Source organism: Vicugna pacos, chromosome 3, assembly GCF_048564905.1.
Source record: "Vicugna pacos chromosome 3, VicPac4, whole genome shotgun sequence".
NCBI classification, from domain to species: Eukaryota; Metazoa; Chordata; class Mammalia; order Artiodactyla; family Camelidae; genus Vicugna; species Vicugna pacos.
The window spans coordinates 1,766,186-1,784,118 of record NC_132989.1 but is presented as its reverse complement, the minus strand read 5'-3'; the positions used below and the strand labels follow the sequence as shown (position 1 = coordinate 1,784,118).

At 43.2% G+C, this 17,933-nt stretch overlaps 1 protein-coding gene across 6 annotated transcripts in view; it reads right to left on the bottom strand.

The window, feature by feature from the left end:
* The window catches only part of LOC140690754 (NACHT, LRR and PYD domains-containing protein 3-like), a 150,692-nt gene that overhangs the window by 9,562 nt on the left and 123,197 nt on the right, over window positions 1-17,933 (bottom strand). For 4 of the 6 annotated variants that reach the window (XM_072952669.1, XM_072952674.1, XM_072952681.1 and 1 more), the window contains 4 exons: window positions 17,279-17,405; window positions 9,895-10,062; window positions 7,346-7,516; window positions 6,120-6,290 (listed from right to left, as the gene is read on the bottom strand). In XM_072952669.1, coding sequence (XP_072808770.1) covers window positions 6,120-6,290; window positions 7,346-7,516; window positions 9,895-10,062; window positions 17,279-17,331 — 563 coding nt within the window. In that variant the 5' untranslated portion in view covers window positions 17,332-17,405. Of the gene's footprint in view, window positions 1-6,119; window positions 6,291-7,345; window positions 7,517-9,894; window positions 10,063-12,180; window positions 12,732-13,632; window positions 13,749-17,278; window positions 17,406-17,933 lie in introns of those variants that run through there. The other 2 variants (XM_072952659.1, XM_072952684.1) reach the window with 2 other exon arrangements.

Below are 17,933 nucleotides of genomic sequence, written 5' to 3'. Positions count from 1 at the left end.
AAAATATTTGCAAATCATGTATCTGATCAGAGGTTAATATCTAAAATGTATAAGCATACCACTCAATAGCCAAAACAAAATAAAACAAACCAAACAAAAACCAAATAATACAATGTTAAAAAGGGCAAAGGACCTAAATAGGTATTTTTCCAAAGAAGATATTCAGATAGCCAACAGGTACATGAAAAGATGCTCAACTTGACTAATCATCAGGGACATGCAAATTAAAAGCACAATGAGATACTACCTCATGCCTGTTAGAATGGCCATCATGAGAAAGATGAATGCTAACAAATGCTGGGGCAAATGCAGAGAAAGGGAGCCCTGGTGAACTGTTGGTGGGATTGTAAATTGGTGCAGCTACTACAGACAACAGTATGAAGGATCCTTAAAAACTTAAAAATAAAACGACCATAGGATCCATCCACCCTATTTCTGGGTATATCGCCAAAGGAAATGAAATCACTATCTCAAAGAGATAACTGCACGTCCATGTTTATTGAAGCATTATTTACAAAACATGGAAACAACCTAAGTGTCCATCAACAAATGAACAGACAACACAACATTGTAAAATGGCTATAACTCAATTTAAAAAAAGTTAAAAAAAAAAAAAAAGATTATACTGTGACAGTGACGCAGCAAAAAAAAAAAAGAAAGAAAACAAATGAACAGATAACAAAGATGAAGATGTGAGATAGACAGGTAGAGAGAGAGATACAGAGATTTTATATATATATATATAATATATATTTTAATATATTATATTATTAAATCATATTATTAAATATTAAAATATATTATACACACACGCACAATGGAATACTACTCAGCCATAAAGAAGAAAATCCTGCAATTTGCAACAACATGGATGGACCTTCAGGGGATTATGCTAAGTGAAATAAGTCAGACAGAGAAAGACAAACACTGTACAATCTCACAAATCTAAAGCAGAAGCTAAAACCAAAACACTCAAACCAAATTCATAGAAAAAGAAATCAGATTTGTGATTGCCAGAGGTCAGGAGGTGGTGGTGGGAACTGGATAAAGGTGGTCAAGGGCACAAACGTCCAGGCATAAGATAAGTAAGTTGTGGGGATGTAATGTACACCATGATGACTATAGTGAACAGTGCTGTATGGTATACTTGAAAGTTGCTAAAAGAGCAAATTCTGAAACATTTTTGTAACTATATGAAGTGATGGATATTAACTGTGGTTCTCATTTTGCAGTACATGTATGTCAAGTCATTCTGCTGTGCACTTTAAATGTGTACAGTGCTGTATGTTGATTATATTTCAAAAACATTCAAAGAATGTACATCAAACTGCAATAATTCTACCTAATAAAACTGAAAAAGGAGAAAAAATTGAAAGAAAAAAATAGAAAGAAATGTCTGCTGCTTAAGCCACTCCTTTGGTGGTACTTTGTTACAATAGCCCTGCAAAACCAGTACATAGAGTGTGTCAAGGTGGGTGGGTAGATGGATAGATAAACAGATGGATACTCAATGTAACAAAATGTCTGGATATTTTCTCATCGGCCTGTTGTAAATGGCTCTCTCAAAAGTGAGCTGAGAAGGAGCTTTCACTTCCTGCTTCATGTATCTATATTATTTGCTATTTTCACACTAAGCATGTATTACTTTCATAATAAAAAGCTCACACAAGCAGGACTTCCAGTTTCCAGGCCAGCATGTGAGGAGCTTAGAAGTCACCATTCCGTCCTAACAGCAAGTAGTTAAAAGCTGAACTGACAAATCAACAACTCTTCTTAAGTTCACAAGAGAAGTGTGGTCACAGCGCAATCTACTCTCCCTAAAATCGCGGAGACACAGAGGCAAACACAAAGAATCGCAACTTCCTGGATCAGAATTAAGCCTCCATGGGAACCAGTGCCCGGGAAGGAAAACCTGAATTATAATTTACAAATAGCTAAAGGCTAGTTGTGGACAAGTCTGACAGATAAAAACACCAGGAGGACCCAGTCACAAGGGGAGGCTCCATATAATTCAGGAAAACCTGAATTATAATTTACAAATAGCTAAAGGCTAGTTGTGGACAAGTCTGACAGATAAAAACACCAGTAGGACCCAGTCACAAGGGGAGGCCCCATACTTTTGTGAGGTTTACCCCCAGGAGCTCAACCAGGTTCTTACCCTAAATATCAGAGAAAAAATTCCCCCTGTGCTTCCAACAGAGGGAGGAGTAAAGGAACTATTTTAAAACACAAGCAAACTTCAGAGATATTGTGAGTTCAGTTCCAGACTACCATAATAAAGCAAATACCACAGCAAAGTGAGTCACACCCATTCTGTAGCTTCCAAGTGGATATAAAAGTTATGTTTACACTATACTATAGTGACTTAAATGTGCAATAGCATTTTGTCTAAAAAATGTGTACACTTTAAAATTATTGCTAAAAAGGCTGACCATCATTCAAGCCTTCAGTGAGTCACAATCTCGGCTGGTGAAGGGTCTTGACTCAGTGTCGATGGCTGCTGACTGATCAGGGTGGTGGTTTCTGAGGGTTAGAGGTGACTGTGGCCACAAGACGACAATGACGTTTGGCACGTTGACTGACTCTTCCTTTCACTTGAATTGTACGGTTATTAATTGGCCTAATTTCAATCTTGTTGTGTCTCTGGGAATAAACAGATCCACTGAGAAGGAGAGAGACATGAGAACAGCCTGTCTGTGGAGCAGTCAGAACACACACAGCATTTATCAGTTAAGTTCATCATACTTTTAAGGGTGTGATCTGTGGTCTTCCAAAACAATTACAACAGAAACATCAAAAATTGCTGATCCGGGATCACAATAAATATAATAATATATGTTACAACAAATATAATCATCATTTAAAAGTCTGAAATGTTGTGAGAATTATCCAGATGTGACCCAGGGACTCACTGAAGTGAGCAAATGCTGTTGGAAAATGGTGGGAACAGATTGTTCAACACAGGGTTGCCACAAACCTTTAATTTAAAAAAATAATGCAATATCTGTGAAGCACAATAAAGCAAAGATCAGTAAATTGACATATGCCTGTATACCAGTGTACTTTCTTTGTTTTAATAATATTTGTCCTCAGGAGAAGGTAGTTACCCAAAGCCTAACCTGCTGGGATATTATTAGAGCCTAAATGATATTAGGGCGGGCAGATACTCAACTTCAGCCCACATTAGCCATCCTGTTCTACTAATAAGGGAGGAAAAAACCAAGAAGCAGTTGAAAAGCGCTGAGAAGTTACAGTCCAGAGGTACAAATACACTAAAAGACAGACCTAATCACAGGATTATAGACTGCTTCCCCCTTCCCTACACTTCATTAACACATTACTGAAGTTGTATTTTCAGTAGTTCCCTTTATCCAGTACATCACGTCCTGCTATCAGGAATAAATTACAAGACATTTTGAAAGGCAAAAAATAGAGTTTGAAGAGACAGAGAAAACACCAGAAACAGACTCAGATATGAGAAGAAAGTGAAATTACCAGACCAGGAATTTAAAACAATTATGATTAATAGCCCTAAGGGTTCTTTTTTATTTTATTTTATTTTATTTTATTTTATTTTATTTTATTGAGTTCTAGTCAGTTTACAATGTTGTGTCAATTTCCATTGTAGAGCACAATTTTTCAGTTATACATGAAAATATATATATTCATTGTTACATTTTTTTCACCGTGAGCTACCACAACATCTTGTATATATTTCCCTGTGCTGTACAGTATAATCTTGTTTATCTATTCTATAGATATCTGTCAGTATCTACAAATTTCAGTTCTAATGGATTTAAATAGATAGAAGAACAAGTGGGCAATGTAAGCAAAGAAAGGGAAATTTCAAGAAACAAACAAACAAACAAAACCTCTAAAGATAAAAACAAAACAGAACAAAACACTGTAACAGAAGAGAAGACTGCCTTTGATGGGATTATTGGTAGACTAGACACTGCTGAGAAAAGAATCTCTGAGCTTGACGATATCTCAATAGAAACATCCAAAACTGAAAAGTAAACAAACAAACAAAAAGACTGAAAGAAAACCCCATCAGAATATCTAAGAACTGTGGAATAACTATAAAAGTTGTTGTACACACAACACACACGTAATGGAACACCTGAAGGAGAAGTGAGAAGAGAAGGACTATGGGAAACAAATACCACCAGGAATTTCCCCCAAATTAATTTCACACATGAAACCACAGATCCAGGAGGCTGAGAGAATACCAAGCAAAGTAAATTCTAAAAAAAAAAAAAAAAAAGTAGCTTGAGAGCTAAGCATATAATTTTCAGAATGCAGAAAATCAAAGATAAAGGAGAAATCCTGAAAGAAGCCAGAGGAGGGAAAATATTTTGTTGAGGAGCAAAGATAGAAATTACAAATGATTTATCCTCAGAAAATATGCAAAGAAGGAGAAAATGGAGTAAAATATTTAGTGTTGAGAGAAAAAAAGACAAACCTGAATTCTGTACCCTGTGAAATTAACCATCAAAAATGAAAGAGAAATACTTTCTCAAACAAAAACTGAGGGAATTCGTTTCCAATAAACCCCCTTGCAAGAAGTTTTTTAAAAACATTCTTTAGAGAGAAGGAAAATAATATACATCAGATGTACATAAAGAAAGGAAGAGCAGAGAAGGAACAAGTGAACATAAAATTCTTACTCTTAAATGATCAAACAGATGACATCGTGTTCAAAATAATAGAAACAATGTATTAAATTATTTATATTTATGTGTGTTATATGCTTATCTATAAATGAAATGAATGACAGCAATTATACAAGGGACAGAAAAGAGGAATTAAGATTACTTTGTTTTAAGGTACTCACACTGTGAAGTGGTTTATTGGAAAGTAGATTTGGATTAGTTGTAAATACGTATTGCAAACTCTGGAGCAACCACTAAGAAAAGTTTTTTTTTTAAAGTATAATGTGTATGCTAAGAAAAGACAAAATGGAATTATATAAAAGGTCCAGTTAAAGTCACAAAAGGCAGCAAAGAGATGTAGACAAAAATAGAATCAAAGAACAAGTACAACAAATGAACACAGAAGCAAATACGAGATATTAATCCAACTATGTCAATAACTAGTTTGAACATCAGTGGTCTAAATGAACCAATTAAAAGGCAGATATTGTAGAATGAACAAAAAATAAGAGCCAACTATATGTTGTTTATAAGATACTCACTTTGAATATAAAATACAAATTAAAAGTACAGGGGTAGAAAAAATTAAAAATAAAAAAATAAAAGTAAAGGGATAGAGAAAGATACACCATCCCAACACCAATCAATTGGAAGCAGAGAATATGTGGCATAAAAAAAATACACACACGCACGCACGCACAATGGAATATTATCCATCCTTAAAAAAGGAAACCTTGCCATTTGTGACAACATGAATAAACCCAGAGGATATTATGTTAAGTGATATAAGCCAGACAAAGAAAGGCAAATATCATATAATCTCACTTAAATGGGGAATTTTTAATAAAGCTGAACTCTTAGAAACAGAGTAGAATGTTGGTTACCAGAGGATGGGGTGGTGGGGATGGGGGAAAAGAGGACAGCGTAACTAAATAGGTGAAGGTGCTAAGCCATGTTCCAGGTAAGGATTTAGAGACATCCAGGCAAAAGATGAGAAGACCTGGAGTATGAGTGTTGTCTCTGAAGAAACTGAGATCAGCATCTCTCAGCAGACCCTGGAGCGCAGAATGAGGACCAGTGCCCAGAAATCAAAGAAGGTGCCACGTGGAAATAAAAACTGTGGGTGGTGCAGCGATGACCAGCATGCTTAGAAGTTTTCACACATAAAACAGGTGACTCTCCGTGTGAATGTCATAGAAGCAAGTGTTTTGCTCAATGGTGAACAGGACTGCACAATTCTTAAGGTGTCTTTCCGCTCTGAGAATCTCCAATCCCGTACATGTAACTACCTTACTAGCAGTACCTAGTATCTACTGCTCCGAGCTACACATATTGCCTCTTCCATTCTCTTCCCTCGACTCCATCTGATTAACTTTTTCTAGAAGCAACCCCCATTCACCTTTTCCAAATAACGCATCCCTGAAGGTAAGCTGCTTTATTGCTGACACACTCATGAAGACTTACCCCAGTTTCTGCAGGTTGCACTGTGGATTCTTTGCTTTTTCACATGATATTCCAACTCCTGAGTCTCCCAGGGCATTTTCTCCCAAGTAGAGTCTGGTCAGGGAGTGTTTGGTGCTCAGGACGGACGCGAGATCCTCACAGCAGGCCGATGTGAGACGGCAATTGACCAACCTTTCGCAGACAGAGATGGCAGAATGTCACAAGACCTCTCTCACCCCACTCTCCACTCTGCTGTGAGTCAAGGAAGCCACTTGTCCTGCCCCTGCCTCTAGCCCAGTCCGCACACGGGAGGAGGACATCCAAGCTCTATATTAACATTTTATTTCCTTTTCTGTTCGCTGTAATAGCAGGTAAACACCTTCCAAGCATGTGTGATGTTACAGCATCTTCCTAGATCCCTACACTTACTATGATTGTGGTGAAATTTGCATAACATAGCATTTACCGTTGTGAGCATTTGTAAGTGTACAATTCAGTGGTACTTAAGTACATTCACATTATTATGCAAATGTCACCACCATCCCTCTCCAGAACGCTTTTCATCTTCCCAAATTGACTCTGTAGCCAGTAAACAATAATTCTCAATTCCCCTCCCCTGAACCCCTGGAAACCACCGTTCTATCTCCTGTCTCTTTGAATTCGCCCATTCTAAGTACTGCATGTAAGTGGAATCATATACAATATTTGCATTGTTTTTTTTTTAACTAAGTTTAAAGTCCTGTCTTGCTTTGCCTTTTTTTAATAATAGGCACCCTCATGGGTGTGAATCAGCCCCACTGTTTTCAAGGGCTTTCTTTTCTTCTTCAAAATTCATGTCTCCCAGAAGCATTCAGTAAAGAACTGCATAGAATGTGAAGTGTCTGCATTGTCTTAGCACTTTTCCTATTTAGTGTGAACAAAGGCCTTGCCATGAAGTCCCAAAACTCTTCTAAAAAGCAATGCAATACATTGGTTTCATTTTCTCAGCTAAATACCTTAAAGGCAAGCATGGTTTGTTTATTGTCATCATCATCATCATCATCATCATTATTAAAGTTTCTCCAGGGCTCAGCAAGTGGCTTTTCCCACAACAAACACTAACTGAATTAATTATTGACAAACACACAGAGATAAACACAGGGAATCCTCTGAGCAGCCAAGGCCATTCTCACACTAAAATTCTAACCCATCCGGGACTCACTGAAGCCACAGCTCATGCTTCTGAAGGGAAATTAGTTCCGACTCACCAGAGCTTCTTCAAATTGCAGAAGAGATGCCTGAGTCCCACACACAAAAGCCTGATCCCGAAGTCTCCCAGGGCGTTGTGGCTCAGATCCAGCTCCACCAGCTTCTGGTTGTTGCTCAGCACTGAGGAGATGTTGAAGCAGCACTGGTGGGAAAGGCAGCACTGCCCCAGCCTTCACGCCAAGCACAGAAACGGAAAACGTCAGAACGTGGGCTCTGCTTTTCTGTCCCTGCCTTCTGGTCCGCGCTCGCTTTCAGCACAGACAGGGGCGCTTGTGTTCCCAGGTTGCAAAGAGAAAGTTATAGCTAAGTCTTCGTGAAGACATCATCTTTCAAGACTACAATTCAACACGTATCAGGAAGTTAGTTCTCAGGCTCGCTGGCTCACAGTCTGAGGTCAGTTGGGGAGATCCCTCTGTAAATAAAGGTCAGCTCTCAAATGTCCTCTCTAGGGTTGTTTCTATCTACCTCTTCTCTTGGCCAACCTTGTCCTGCTGTTCTGTTTAATGATTTTTAAAAAATAAGCACCGTGGGTTTTTTAACAGGAGGAGGGGGTAATTAGCTTTATTTTTTTAATGGAGGCACTGGGGATTGAACCCAGGACCTTGTGCACGCTAAGCATGTGCTCTACCACTCAGCTATACCCTCCCCACTCTGTTTGATGGTTTAATCCCAGCCCTCTACCCACACTGAAGGAACAAGCAAGGTATGGATCTTGGTTTGTTTTACACACACTCACACACATACACAGACACTCGCTATCACTACCACCAACAATTAGTCCCTATCAGAGGAGCAAGACTAATATTCCAGCTCACTTCCAGCCTAATAGTTCAAATGTCTTAGCACTTGTTGGATCACCTTTTCTGCCTCCATTTCCACACCAACCAGAAGAAAATGGATAACAGGATCTTTATCTGCAAAACACCTCATTCTCATCCATGTCTCCCTGTTTGTGTCTCACTTTCCAGAATCACACAGGGGCGCACCCACAAGGGAGATGGGTAGAGTGGCATGGGGTGAAGGTGGAGAGGCAGGTTGAGTGTCAAAACTAGCCAGACCCCTGAAGACAAGAAGAAGATTTTACAGTTTATCAAAAGAGCAAATAGGGGGAGGGTATAGCTCAAGTGGCAGAGCGCATGCTTAGCATGCGTGAGGTCGTGGGTTCAATTCTAGGTACCTCCATTAAAAAAAAAAAAAAAAAATAAATAAATAAATAAATAAATAAATAAATAAATAAATGTAATAACCTCCCCCACAAAATAAATAAATAAATAAAATGGGGCCATTAAATAAAAAGGACTTAAGTAATGAAATGTCATATTTGAAGTATAATTTTCTAAATAACCCTCTGTCTTCTGTCCAGAGAATGACTGATGGGTGGCAAAGTGGATGCAGGGAGACCAAACAGCCCAGATTCATTCAATATGTATTTCTGAGCACTAACGCATGGTAAGAAGATTGTCCAGACATTATAGTGACAACTGCAAGACAAAGAGGAATCCTGTCATGAGAAGTTGATAGTCTTGGAGGTCACTGCAGTATCCAGGCAAATAATGGTGGTCGTTGGACCTGGGCTGGTGGACTGAGGATGAGGAAAAGTGGGCAATGGCTTGTACAGTAGGTAAAATTGGTAAGCTCTGTGATGGGGTGGTTATGACGAGCAAGAGAGGAAGGTATGAAAACATCCTGGAGTGGTGGGCTTCAACACTGGCTACGGAGCTCATCAAAGTGCAGGTTCATGATGCAAGAGGGCTGAAGGGATGGCTCGTGCAACTGTGTGCTCAGCTCAAGGCATGTGAGTCTGATCCACAGTGTGGGCTCAGAGCAAGCTTTATTAGTAAAGCGACAGGAGACTCCCTGTGACAAGTTAACCTACACAAAATATTTTGATGGGTTCCAGCTCAGGTGGCGCTTCTATGATAAAGCACTTCAATCTCAGCTATGAGCATGGCTGATGAAGAAATGAAAGCTCCTGAAAGTCATGCCCTTTCATACCACCAGCAAATGACTTCTTTTCAGTTCCCCTTTATCCTTCCCCATCTGAAACTTCCCAAACTCCTGGCTTCCAATCTATTTTTGCCTTCTCACTTGTTATGGACTGAATTGTATCCCCCAGAAAATTTCATGTTGAAGTCTCAACCCCTAGGACTTCAAATGTGGACTATATTTGGAGATACGGCGTTAAAGAAGTAATCAAGTTAAAGTCGGGTCATTAAGGCAGAACCTAATCCGATGTGACTGGTGTCCTTGAGAGATGAGGGGATCAGACACTCACACAGAGACCATGTGAAGACACAGGGAGAGGACAGTCACCTACAAGCCAAGCAGAGAGGCCTCAGGAGAAACCAACCCTGCTGGCAACTTCATCTTGGACTTCCAGCCTCCAGGACTATGAGAAAATTAATTTCTGTTGTTTAAGGCTCCCAGTGTCTGGTACTTTGTTATGGCAGCATCAGACAACTAATAAACCATTAATCTGGTTCTGCTCCCTCTCTGTCTGTTACACACACACACACACACACACACACACACACACGTGGGTTCTTACCACAGTCTGCGAATGTTGCAGGTAGGTTGCTGGAGCGTTTCACACAACACCTTCATCCCTGGGTCTCCCAGATTATTGCCACTGAGTTTTAATTCAGTGAGGTTCCAGTTATTGCTCAGAACTGAGAAGATGCCCCTGCAAAAGCTGGAAGTGAGATAGTTCACCAACCTGGAAATCGGAAGGAAGAAGGAGAGAAAACAAAGTCAATGTCTAAGAATAGCAAACTGAAGCCAGGGGCCAGGAGTGGCTGACACCAGTTCAGAGGCCTCCCAGGATTTAAGAAGTGAGTCACAGAATCAAAGATTGTCCATTGAGGAGTGAACAAGTTCAGAGGAGCCTTGGAAAGACTGTTCTGTGCACCTTGGGAAAGAAAGAGCCTGTGGTGAATAGATTAAGATGCAATAAACACACACGCAATGGAATATTACTTGGCCATACAAAATAATACAATTTTATCATTTGTAACAACATAGATGGACTTGGAGGGTGTTACACTGAGTGAAATAAGTGAAAGAAATACTGTATGATATCACTTATTGCAGAATCTAAAACACACAACTAGTGAATATATCACTTATTGCAGAATCTAAAACACACAACTAGTGAATAACAAAAAAGAAACAGACAGATATAGAGAACTGGCAGTTACCAGTGAGAAGCAAGAAGGTGGGTGGGGCAAGAGAAAGGTAGGGGTTTAAGAGGTACAAACTACTATGTGTAAAATAAATAAGCTACAAGAATATATGGTACACAGAGAAAGACAAATATCATATGATATCACCTATATATGGAATCTAAAAAATGACACAAATGAACTTACATACAGAGCAGAAACAGACTCACAGACATAGGAAACAAACTTATGGTTATCAAAGGGGAAAGGGCAGGGGGAGGGATAAATTAGGAGTCTGGGATCAGTAGATACAGACTACTGTATACAAAATAGATAAACAACAAGGCCCTACTGTTTAGCACAATGAACTGTAGTCAATATCTTGTAATAACCTATAATGAAAAAGAATATATATATATATGTATAACTGAATCACTATGCTGTACACCAGAAACTACCACAACATTATAAATCAACTGTACATCAATTTAAAAAAAAAAAAGAAAGCTCACAGAGATAAGCTAGTCAAAATTCTTCTGGTTGCACTGAAGAAAAAATTGGGGGAAAAAAGGAATATATGGTACAGCACAGAAAATATAACCAATATTTTATAATACCTATAAATGGAATATAACCTTTAAATATTGTGACTCACTATGTTGTACATCTGAAACTTAAATAATATTGTACATAAACTATACCTCAATAAACAAATAAAATTTAAAATAAAAAAGTTAAGAAAGAGCCAGGGACTTTAGTGAGCACCCTCCGGCCCCTCCCTCTGGCATCCTTCTCCTCCCTCCCTCATCCATCAGCTGCCCTGCCCATGGCCCTGCACACTCTGCTGAGTGGCCCAGAGGCTAGTGCTCGTACAGGCACATAATGTGAGCAGTGCTCTCAAAACCCCCTAGGCCAGGCCACACCATAGGAATAAAGTCAGTATCTCTGAGGTGGGACCAAGTACACTGATATTTTTAAGACTTCCAGGTGGTTCCAACATGCAGCTCTTATTAAAATGCAGATTCTGACTTCATACATCTAGGATCAGGCCCGCAGTCCTGCACTTCTAACAGGCACAGGGTATCTGCCTGCGCTGCTGGCCCTTAGACGGTTCTAAAACACACAAAGCAAGCTCCTGCCCTCAGAAGAAGGGAGCTGTCATCTAGCAAGACAGGCGTCAGGCTTCCCATCAGGAGGTTGAGTCTGAGTCCCTGCCGGCCTTCCTTACAGCTGTGTGGTCTTGGTTAAGTGTCTTGATTTCTCAGCCTTAATTTTAGAGCTCTGGTGAGCCAGTCTTCTTCTCTCACTCCCTCTCTCTCTCTCTTTCTCCCCCTCTCCCATCTTCTTTACAGCTATTTTGAACTATCTTTCATTGTCAATGGCACCTGCTTTCTCAGCTCCCACCCTTTGAACCCACTGTTCCCTCCGTCTGGGCTGCCAACACTTGGCCCTCTGGTGCCCCATCCTTCAAGGATCCGACTGGTCAAAGTCTCCCCTCTACCATTGGCCCTTGTCTCCTGACTGTCCCCACAACCCAACTGTTAAGTCACTGTGAGCAGGACCTGGGTCTCAGCCACCACTGAAGCCCCAGCAGACCGTCCTTGATGAACCAACAATAAATAGAAAGGCCATCCTGTTAATGGTGCCAAGGCAAAGAGAGAGCTGAGACTTACTGCTGCCAGTAGAAAGGTGAGCCGCCTTTCTCCTTAGTTTTGTCCCACGGTGAGTGTCTTCTATAGAGGTTAAACCCAAGCATTCCAAATCAAAACTAAAATGAGGTGTCACCTCACACCAGTCAGACTCGTCATCACTAAAAAGGTCTACAAACAATAAATGCTGGAGAAGTTGTGGAGAAAAGGGAGCCCTCCTACACTGCTGGTGGGAATGCAAATTGGTGCAGCCACTATGGAGGGCAGTATGGAGATTACTTTAAAAACTAAAAATAGGTTTGCCATGATCCAGCAATCCCCCTCCTGGGCATATATCTGGAAGGAACTCTAATTCGAAAAGATACCTGCACCCCAATGTTCATAGCAGCACTATTTACAATAGCTAATACATGGAGGCAACCTAAATGTCCATCAACAGAGGACTGGATAAAGAAGTTGTGGTATATTTATACAACAGAATACTACTCAGCCATGAAAACGAATGAAATAATGTCATTTGCAGCAACGTAGATGGACCTGAAGATCGTCATTCTAAATGAAGTAAGCCGGAAAGAGAAAGAACAATACCATATGATATCACTTACATACAGACTCTAAAAAGGAAAAAAAAAAGACACAAATGATCTTATTTACAAAACAGAAACAGACTCACAGACATAGAAAACAAATTTATAGTTACCAAAGAGGAAAGGGGGTGGGAAGGGATAAATTGGGAGTTTGAAGTTTGCAGATACTAACTACTATATATAAAATAGATAAACAACAAGTTCATACTGGATAGCACAGGCAGCTATATTCAATATCTCATAATAACCTGTAATGAAAAAGAATATGAAAATGAATGTATGTTTCTATATGTATGACTGAAACTTTTGCTGTACACCAGACACTGACACAACATTGTAAACTGACTATACTTCAATTAAAAAAAACCCAAAAAAACCCCAAGCATTCACCTCCAAGTCATGGCACCAGACGGCACCTACCACGGAGGAGGGAATGAACCACCAGCCCTGCAGCCAGGCGGGCAGGGCCAGGCCAGCCACACAAACTCAGCCAGGAGGGCCCCCACCCAGGACATGACGGCCTTCAAACAGCGCTTTTCCCCTTGAGTGTGGTTTCCTGAAGCCCGATCTCCCGCCTTGTGGGGCTGGTGACTCTTACGCTCCCTTCCAGGATCAAAGGGGAGGACACAGTAGTCCTGGGCACCTGTCAAGCCCACATCCCAGGAGCCTCTGACGGCCCAGCCTCTGCCCTGGCTCTTGCCTCCATCCTTGGTGCAGCTGAAGGCTTGGAAATGGCCACCCTCTGTGATGTTAGGCAGCAGGGAGGGTCCCTCTGGGTCGGACCTCCAGCTGCAGCCCTGCAGCCCCCAACTGACCAGCTCGGCTTGGAGGAGCACCCTGCTGGGTCTCAGGGCCCGGGAAGCAGCTGCCATGCGGGCCGCACGCTCACCGTGTTCTGGGGGCTGGACATGAGGAACTGCTGGGCGACGTGGGCCGGCAGGAGACTGTAGAGGACCCTCTTGTTGTGCAGTTTTGCCATCTCCACGTCGTCCCACTGCTCTCTGCCTGGGGAGGGCAGGATCCTCCATCAGCCACTCACCCGCCCATCCAGCTTCCTTCACTCGCTGGACAACCGGCCCCCTGACAAGATTCTCTCCTGGACCAGACTCTGAACCCTCTCCCCAACTCCCATCAGAGTCCAGATTCAAATTTAAACAACCAAACTATCTATTGCAAATACCCTCCCAGACACACTAGGATAACATTTAGCCAAATAATCAGCGCCTCAGGATCCAGTCAGGTCGACTCATACACCAACCGTCACGAATCTCTTCTTCCAAAACCCCACTGTGCCATCTACTGTGCCTTCTGGGGTGCACACACCCTCTTTGAAGGCACCCAGGCTCTGACAACCATCTACCCCTGGGGAAGCACAGAGAGGGAAAGGACATTTCCACAGCACACAGAGCAGCAGGGACAGAGGGTCGTCAGCCCCCAAGTGAAAAGAATTTTGTGTCTGGCTCTGGGGCCAAATCAATCCTCATTGCCTCCCTTTGATCATTTTTTCTCATTTGAGGACAAGGCACAATAAGACAGATGGCACGGGGACACAGAGGTGCATCAGTCGGACAGGTGATCAGGGATGGTGCTGGTCTCCACAGACTGCGGCTGCCCAGCAGAGGGGACACGCATGGAGATTCGGGGTGGGCCAGGCTGTTCAGGCCACACAGGGCACAGGCATCCAGCGGCACACCCAGACCACTGTCGAGGGCGTGAAACATGGGGAGGTGGGGTTAGAGGAACACAGATAAAGATGACAGCAAATTTGCCATTAAGGCAATGCCAAACAAGACAGTGGAACAGCACCTTTAACGTACTGAAAAGGCAAAAGACCATCACTGCAGACTCTCAGCCCAGCAGAAGCATCTTTCAACCATGAAGGCAAAATGGGAGACTTTTTCAGACACACAAGAACTGAAAGAATTCCTCACCAACAGATTTGTGACATATTTTAAAGGAGGTCCTTCAGGCAGGAGGAGGATGACACCACAGAGAAGTCTGGATCCACACAGAGCAATAAAAAGCACCAGAAATCATAACTATGTGGGTAAACCCAAAATACTCTTTCTTATTATAACAGGGCTTTAAAACAGAATTTAATGTTTATAATGGAAATAATACTCTATCAGGGGTTATAAAATATGTTGAAATAAAATCTATGATGATGTGAATGGCAAAAACCTAACATGGGAGAAGTCAAAGTATACACTGTTGTTAAGGTTCTTACAGTGTATGTGAGGCCGTATAATACCAGGTGAGCACAGACAATCATAAGGATCCATTAAAATAAGAACCGATTAAAATAATAAAACAGTTATAGCTTGTAAGAGAGAAAGAAAGACTTCAGTGGAATAAAAAAATATTTAATTAACTGCAAATAAGCAGGAAAAGAAAACAAATAACTGATGGACAGATAAGACAAATAGAGAAGAGCACCATGGTAGATTAAAATCCAGCCATATAAGTAATCACATTAATTGTAAATTGTTTGAACAGCTCAACTGAAAGGAAGATATTTAGAAACTGGATTAAAAGGCAAGATCCGATTGTATGCTACTCACAAGAAATCCACTTTAAATAAAAGGATGCAAATAATGTTAAAAGCAAAATGATGGACAACACTGTAACAAGAGAACTAGACTACCATATTAATATCAGACAGAGGAGACGGCAGAGTCAAGCATCCTCAATGGGGAAAGAGGGTCCTTTTTTAAGTAAGAGGAACAAAGGTTTCAATGCATCAAGACGACATAATCCTAAACACGTATACACCCAATAACACATAAAACAAACACAAAGCAAAACCTGACAGAACTGTGAGACGTTCCATCCACAGGTATACTTGGAGACTCCAACACCATTCTCTCAAAAATTGATAAAATGACGAGAGGAAATCAGCAAGGGCAGAGAAGACCTGAAGGCGGCGATCAGCCCGCCTGAGCTAACTGACATTTATAAAACTCCATCCAGCAGCGACAGAACCTCACCCTGGTTACCTCCTCCCAGTCTCCACAACTCCATCAGGCATTATCTCTACAGGCTGATCTCATCGTCCTCGGGGCTGGGCCAGGCCATGGGCACTTCTGTCACTGTTGTGGAATCATCTGGGGCTGACACAGTTACTCCTTTACCAGCCTCTGGGCACTCGGGGCAGGGTTACATCCCACCACATGGGTGTCCCTCCCAGAGCCCAGTGTGGCCCAGATGCTCCATAAGCATCTGCTGCATGGAGCAGGGGCAGGGAGGACACCCGGCACGTGGGTGCAGAGAGACAGCTGCCACAGGCTGTGACCGCGTTTCCTGGGGAAAGCAGAGGAGGACCCTGGGCTCCCCAGCAGCTGGGTCCGGGCCTGTCCCACTGCTGGGAGAGTGTCGGGTGACAACGGGGTGCACCTAGCCACCTGTGTGTGCACAGTCAGCGGCTCCTCCCTGTGGCCCTCCAGGCTGTACCTGCGTGGTGTCGGACAACAGACATCTCTGTGCTGCAGCTCTGGGCTGGGCCCCTGGCTGCACATGGCCATCCCTGCTATGAGGACGCTGTCACCCACCTCAGACCTGCTGGGACCCCCGTCACGTCCATGTCTGTTTCCCACCTGTAACCCCACTTCCCAGGCAGGGCTGATGTGAAGACTAAATGGAACAACATGCCTCAGACACTGAGCTAACACCTTCATGTGTCAAAACGACGAGACTCTGGCAGCCCCCATTCTACTGCATGGCCTCCTTGCCGTTTGTAGAGAAGGAGACCAAGGTAAAGCAATCTGTCCTCAGTCAAGAAGTCTGCAAGTTGCACGGATGGAGTTCGAACCCTGGAACAGAGAACCAGAAGGCCTCGGTTCCCAGAGCCGGGGACGTAGAATGGGCGACAAGGGAACACGGAGCAGGTGACCAGTGGACACAGAGTGGGTGACGAGGGGACACCCGGACACACCACAGCATGTGTGCCCTGGGAGAGGCCCGGAAGTGGCCCTAGGTAGGCCCTGCACACCTGTGTGCTGGCAACAGGGTGTGAGCAGGGGCCCTATGGCGGTCATCGTCCCCCTACCAGCGCCCAGGGCCAGCACAGCTCACAGGGCTGCCCCTCTCCATCTGCCTCAGGACTCTTCTGTAAGAATTTCCCAGCATGCACTTTTAAAATACCACTTCCCTGCCCCAGTGGCCGACCTCCTGAATCTGGGCTGTGCCATGCTAGGTTTGGTACCTTCAGCAGTTTCCCACAACCCTGAAGGGACCTGCTGTAACGTCCAGCCGGGGGCGGCTGAGCCCCGCTTCACCGTCAAACCTCTGCCAGAGCGCCTTTGGGGACAGAAGCTCACTGCTGGTGAAAGAGCTAAACTCTGACTGCCAGACGCGGCCCATCAGCTGTTCCCCTTCCTTCTTTCCTGCGTTCCTTCTCCCTGTCCCTGTCACCGGCCTCCTTCACCCCAACAGTGCCGATCACACGGCTGCGGCATCTTAGCCTGGAGCCCCCACATGACACCCCTCCTGAGGGACCCCCTTGCCGACTCCCATGGAAGCAGCAGGGCTCCTCTTACCTGCGAGGCTGAGACATAGTCCAGCTGCAGCCTGACGTCCAGCTGCCGGGCATGCAGGGCCAGCGTGCCTGAGGACAGCAGGATGGCCGTGATGGGCTGGAAGCTGCCCCCGGAGCCACTGCCGCCCCTTGGAGAAGAGGAGGAGGAAAATCCACGTCAGTGCCAAAAACACAGGACCCGTCCACAGAGGGCCCCCTCAGGTGTGACAACCCCAGAGGCGCCCGCAGCCAACATGGGCTGAGAACCACTTCCCTCGGGGAAGCTCAAGGACCTCTGCTGAGCCTCACTCTCCCTCCCTGAAGAGGGAAAACCCAGAGGTTTTCTAAATTTGCAGTCACTGTCCATTCATCAGTCATGTCTAGTTTATCTCACCAGCACGGCAAACACCCTCCCTGCCTTCCCCACCCCCTGCAGGCAGCTCAGGGTTTTGGGGGAGCGCCCTTCCTCCCTGAGGCCAGCCCTGCTGGGGCATCAGGTGTCATAGAAAAGAACAAACCTGACTGCATATTAGATCTGTTGTTTTTCCTTTAACCCTGTGCTGTTTTCCAGGCTGTCTTACAAGCTCTGCACCTTTTGTAAAACAATGTTGCCTTCAGCCTGAAATTGACAAGAGCCTATTCTAAAGGGGCCTGAAATTGATAGGAAAGCTTCTTCT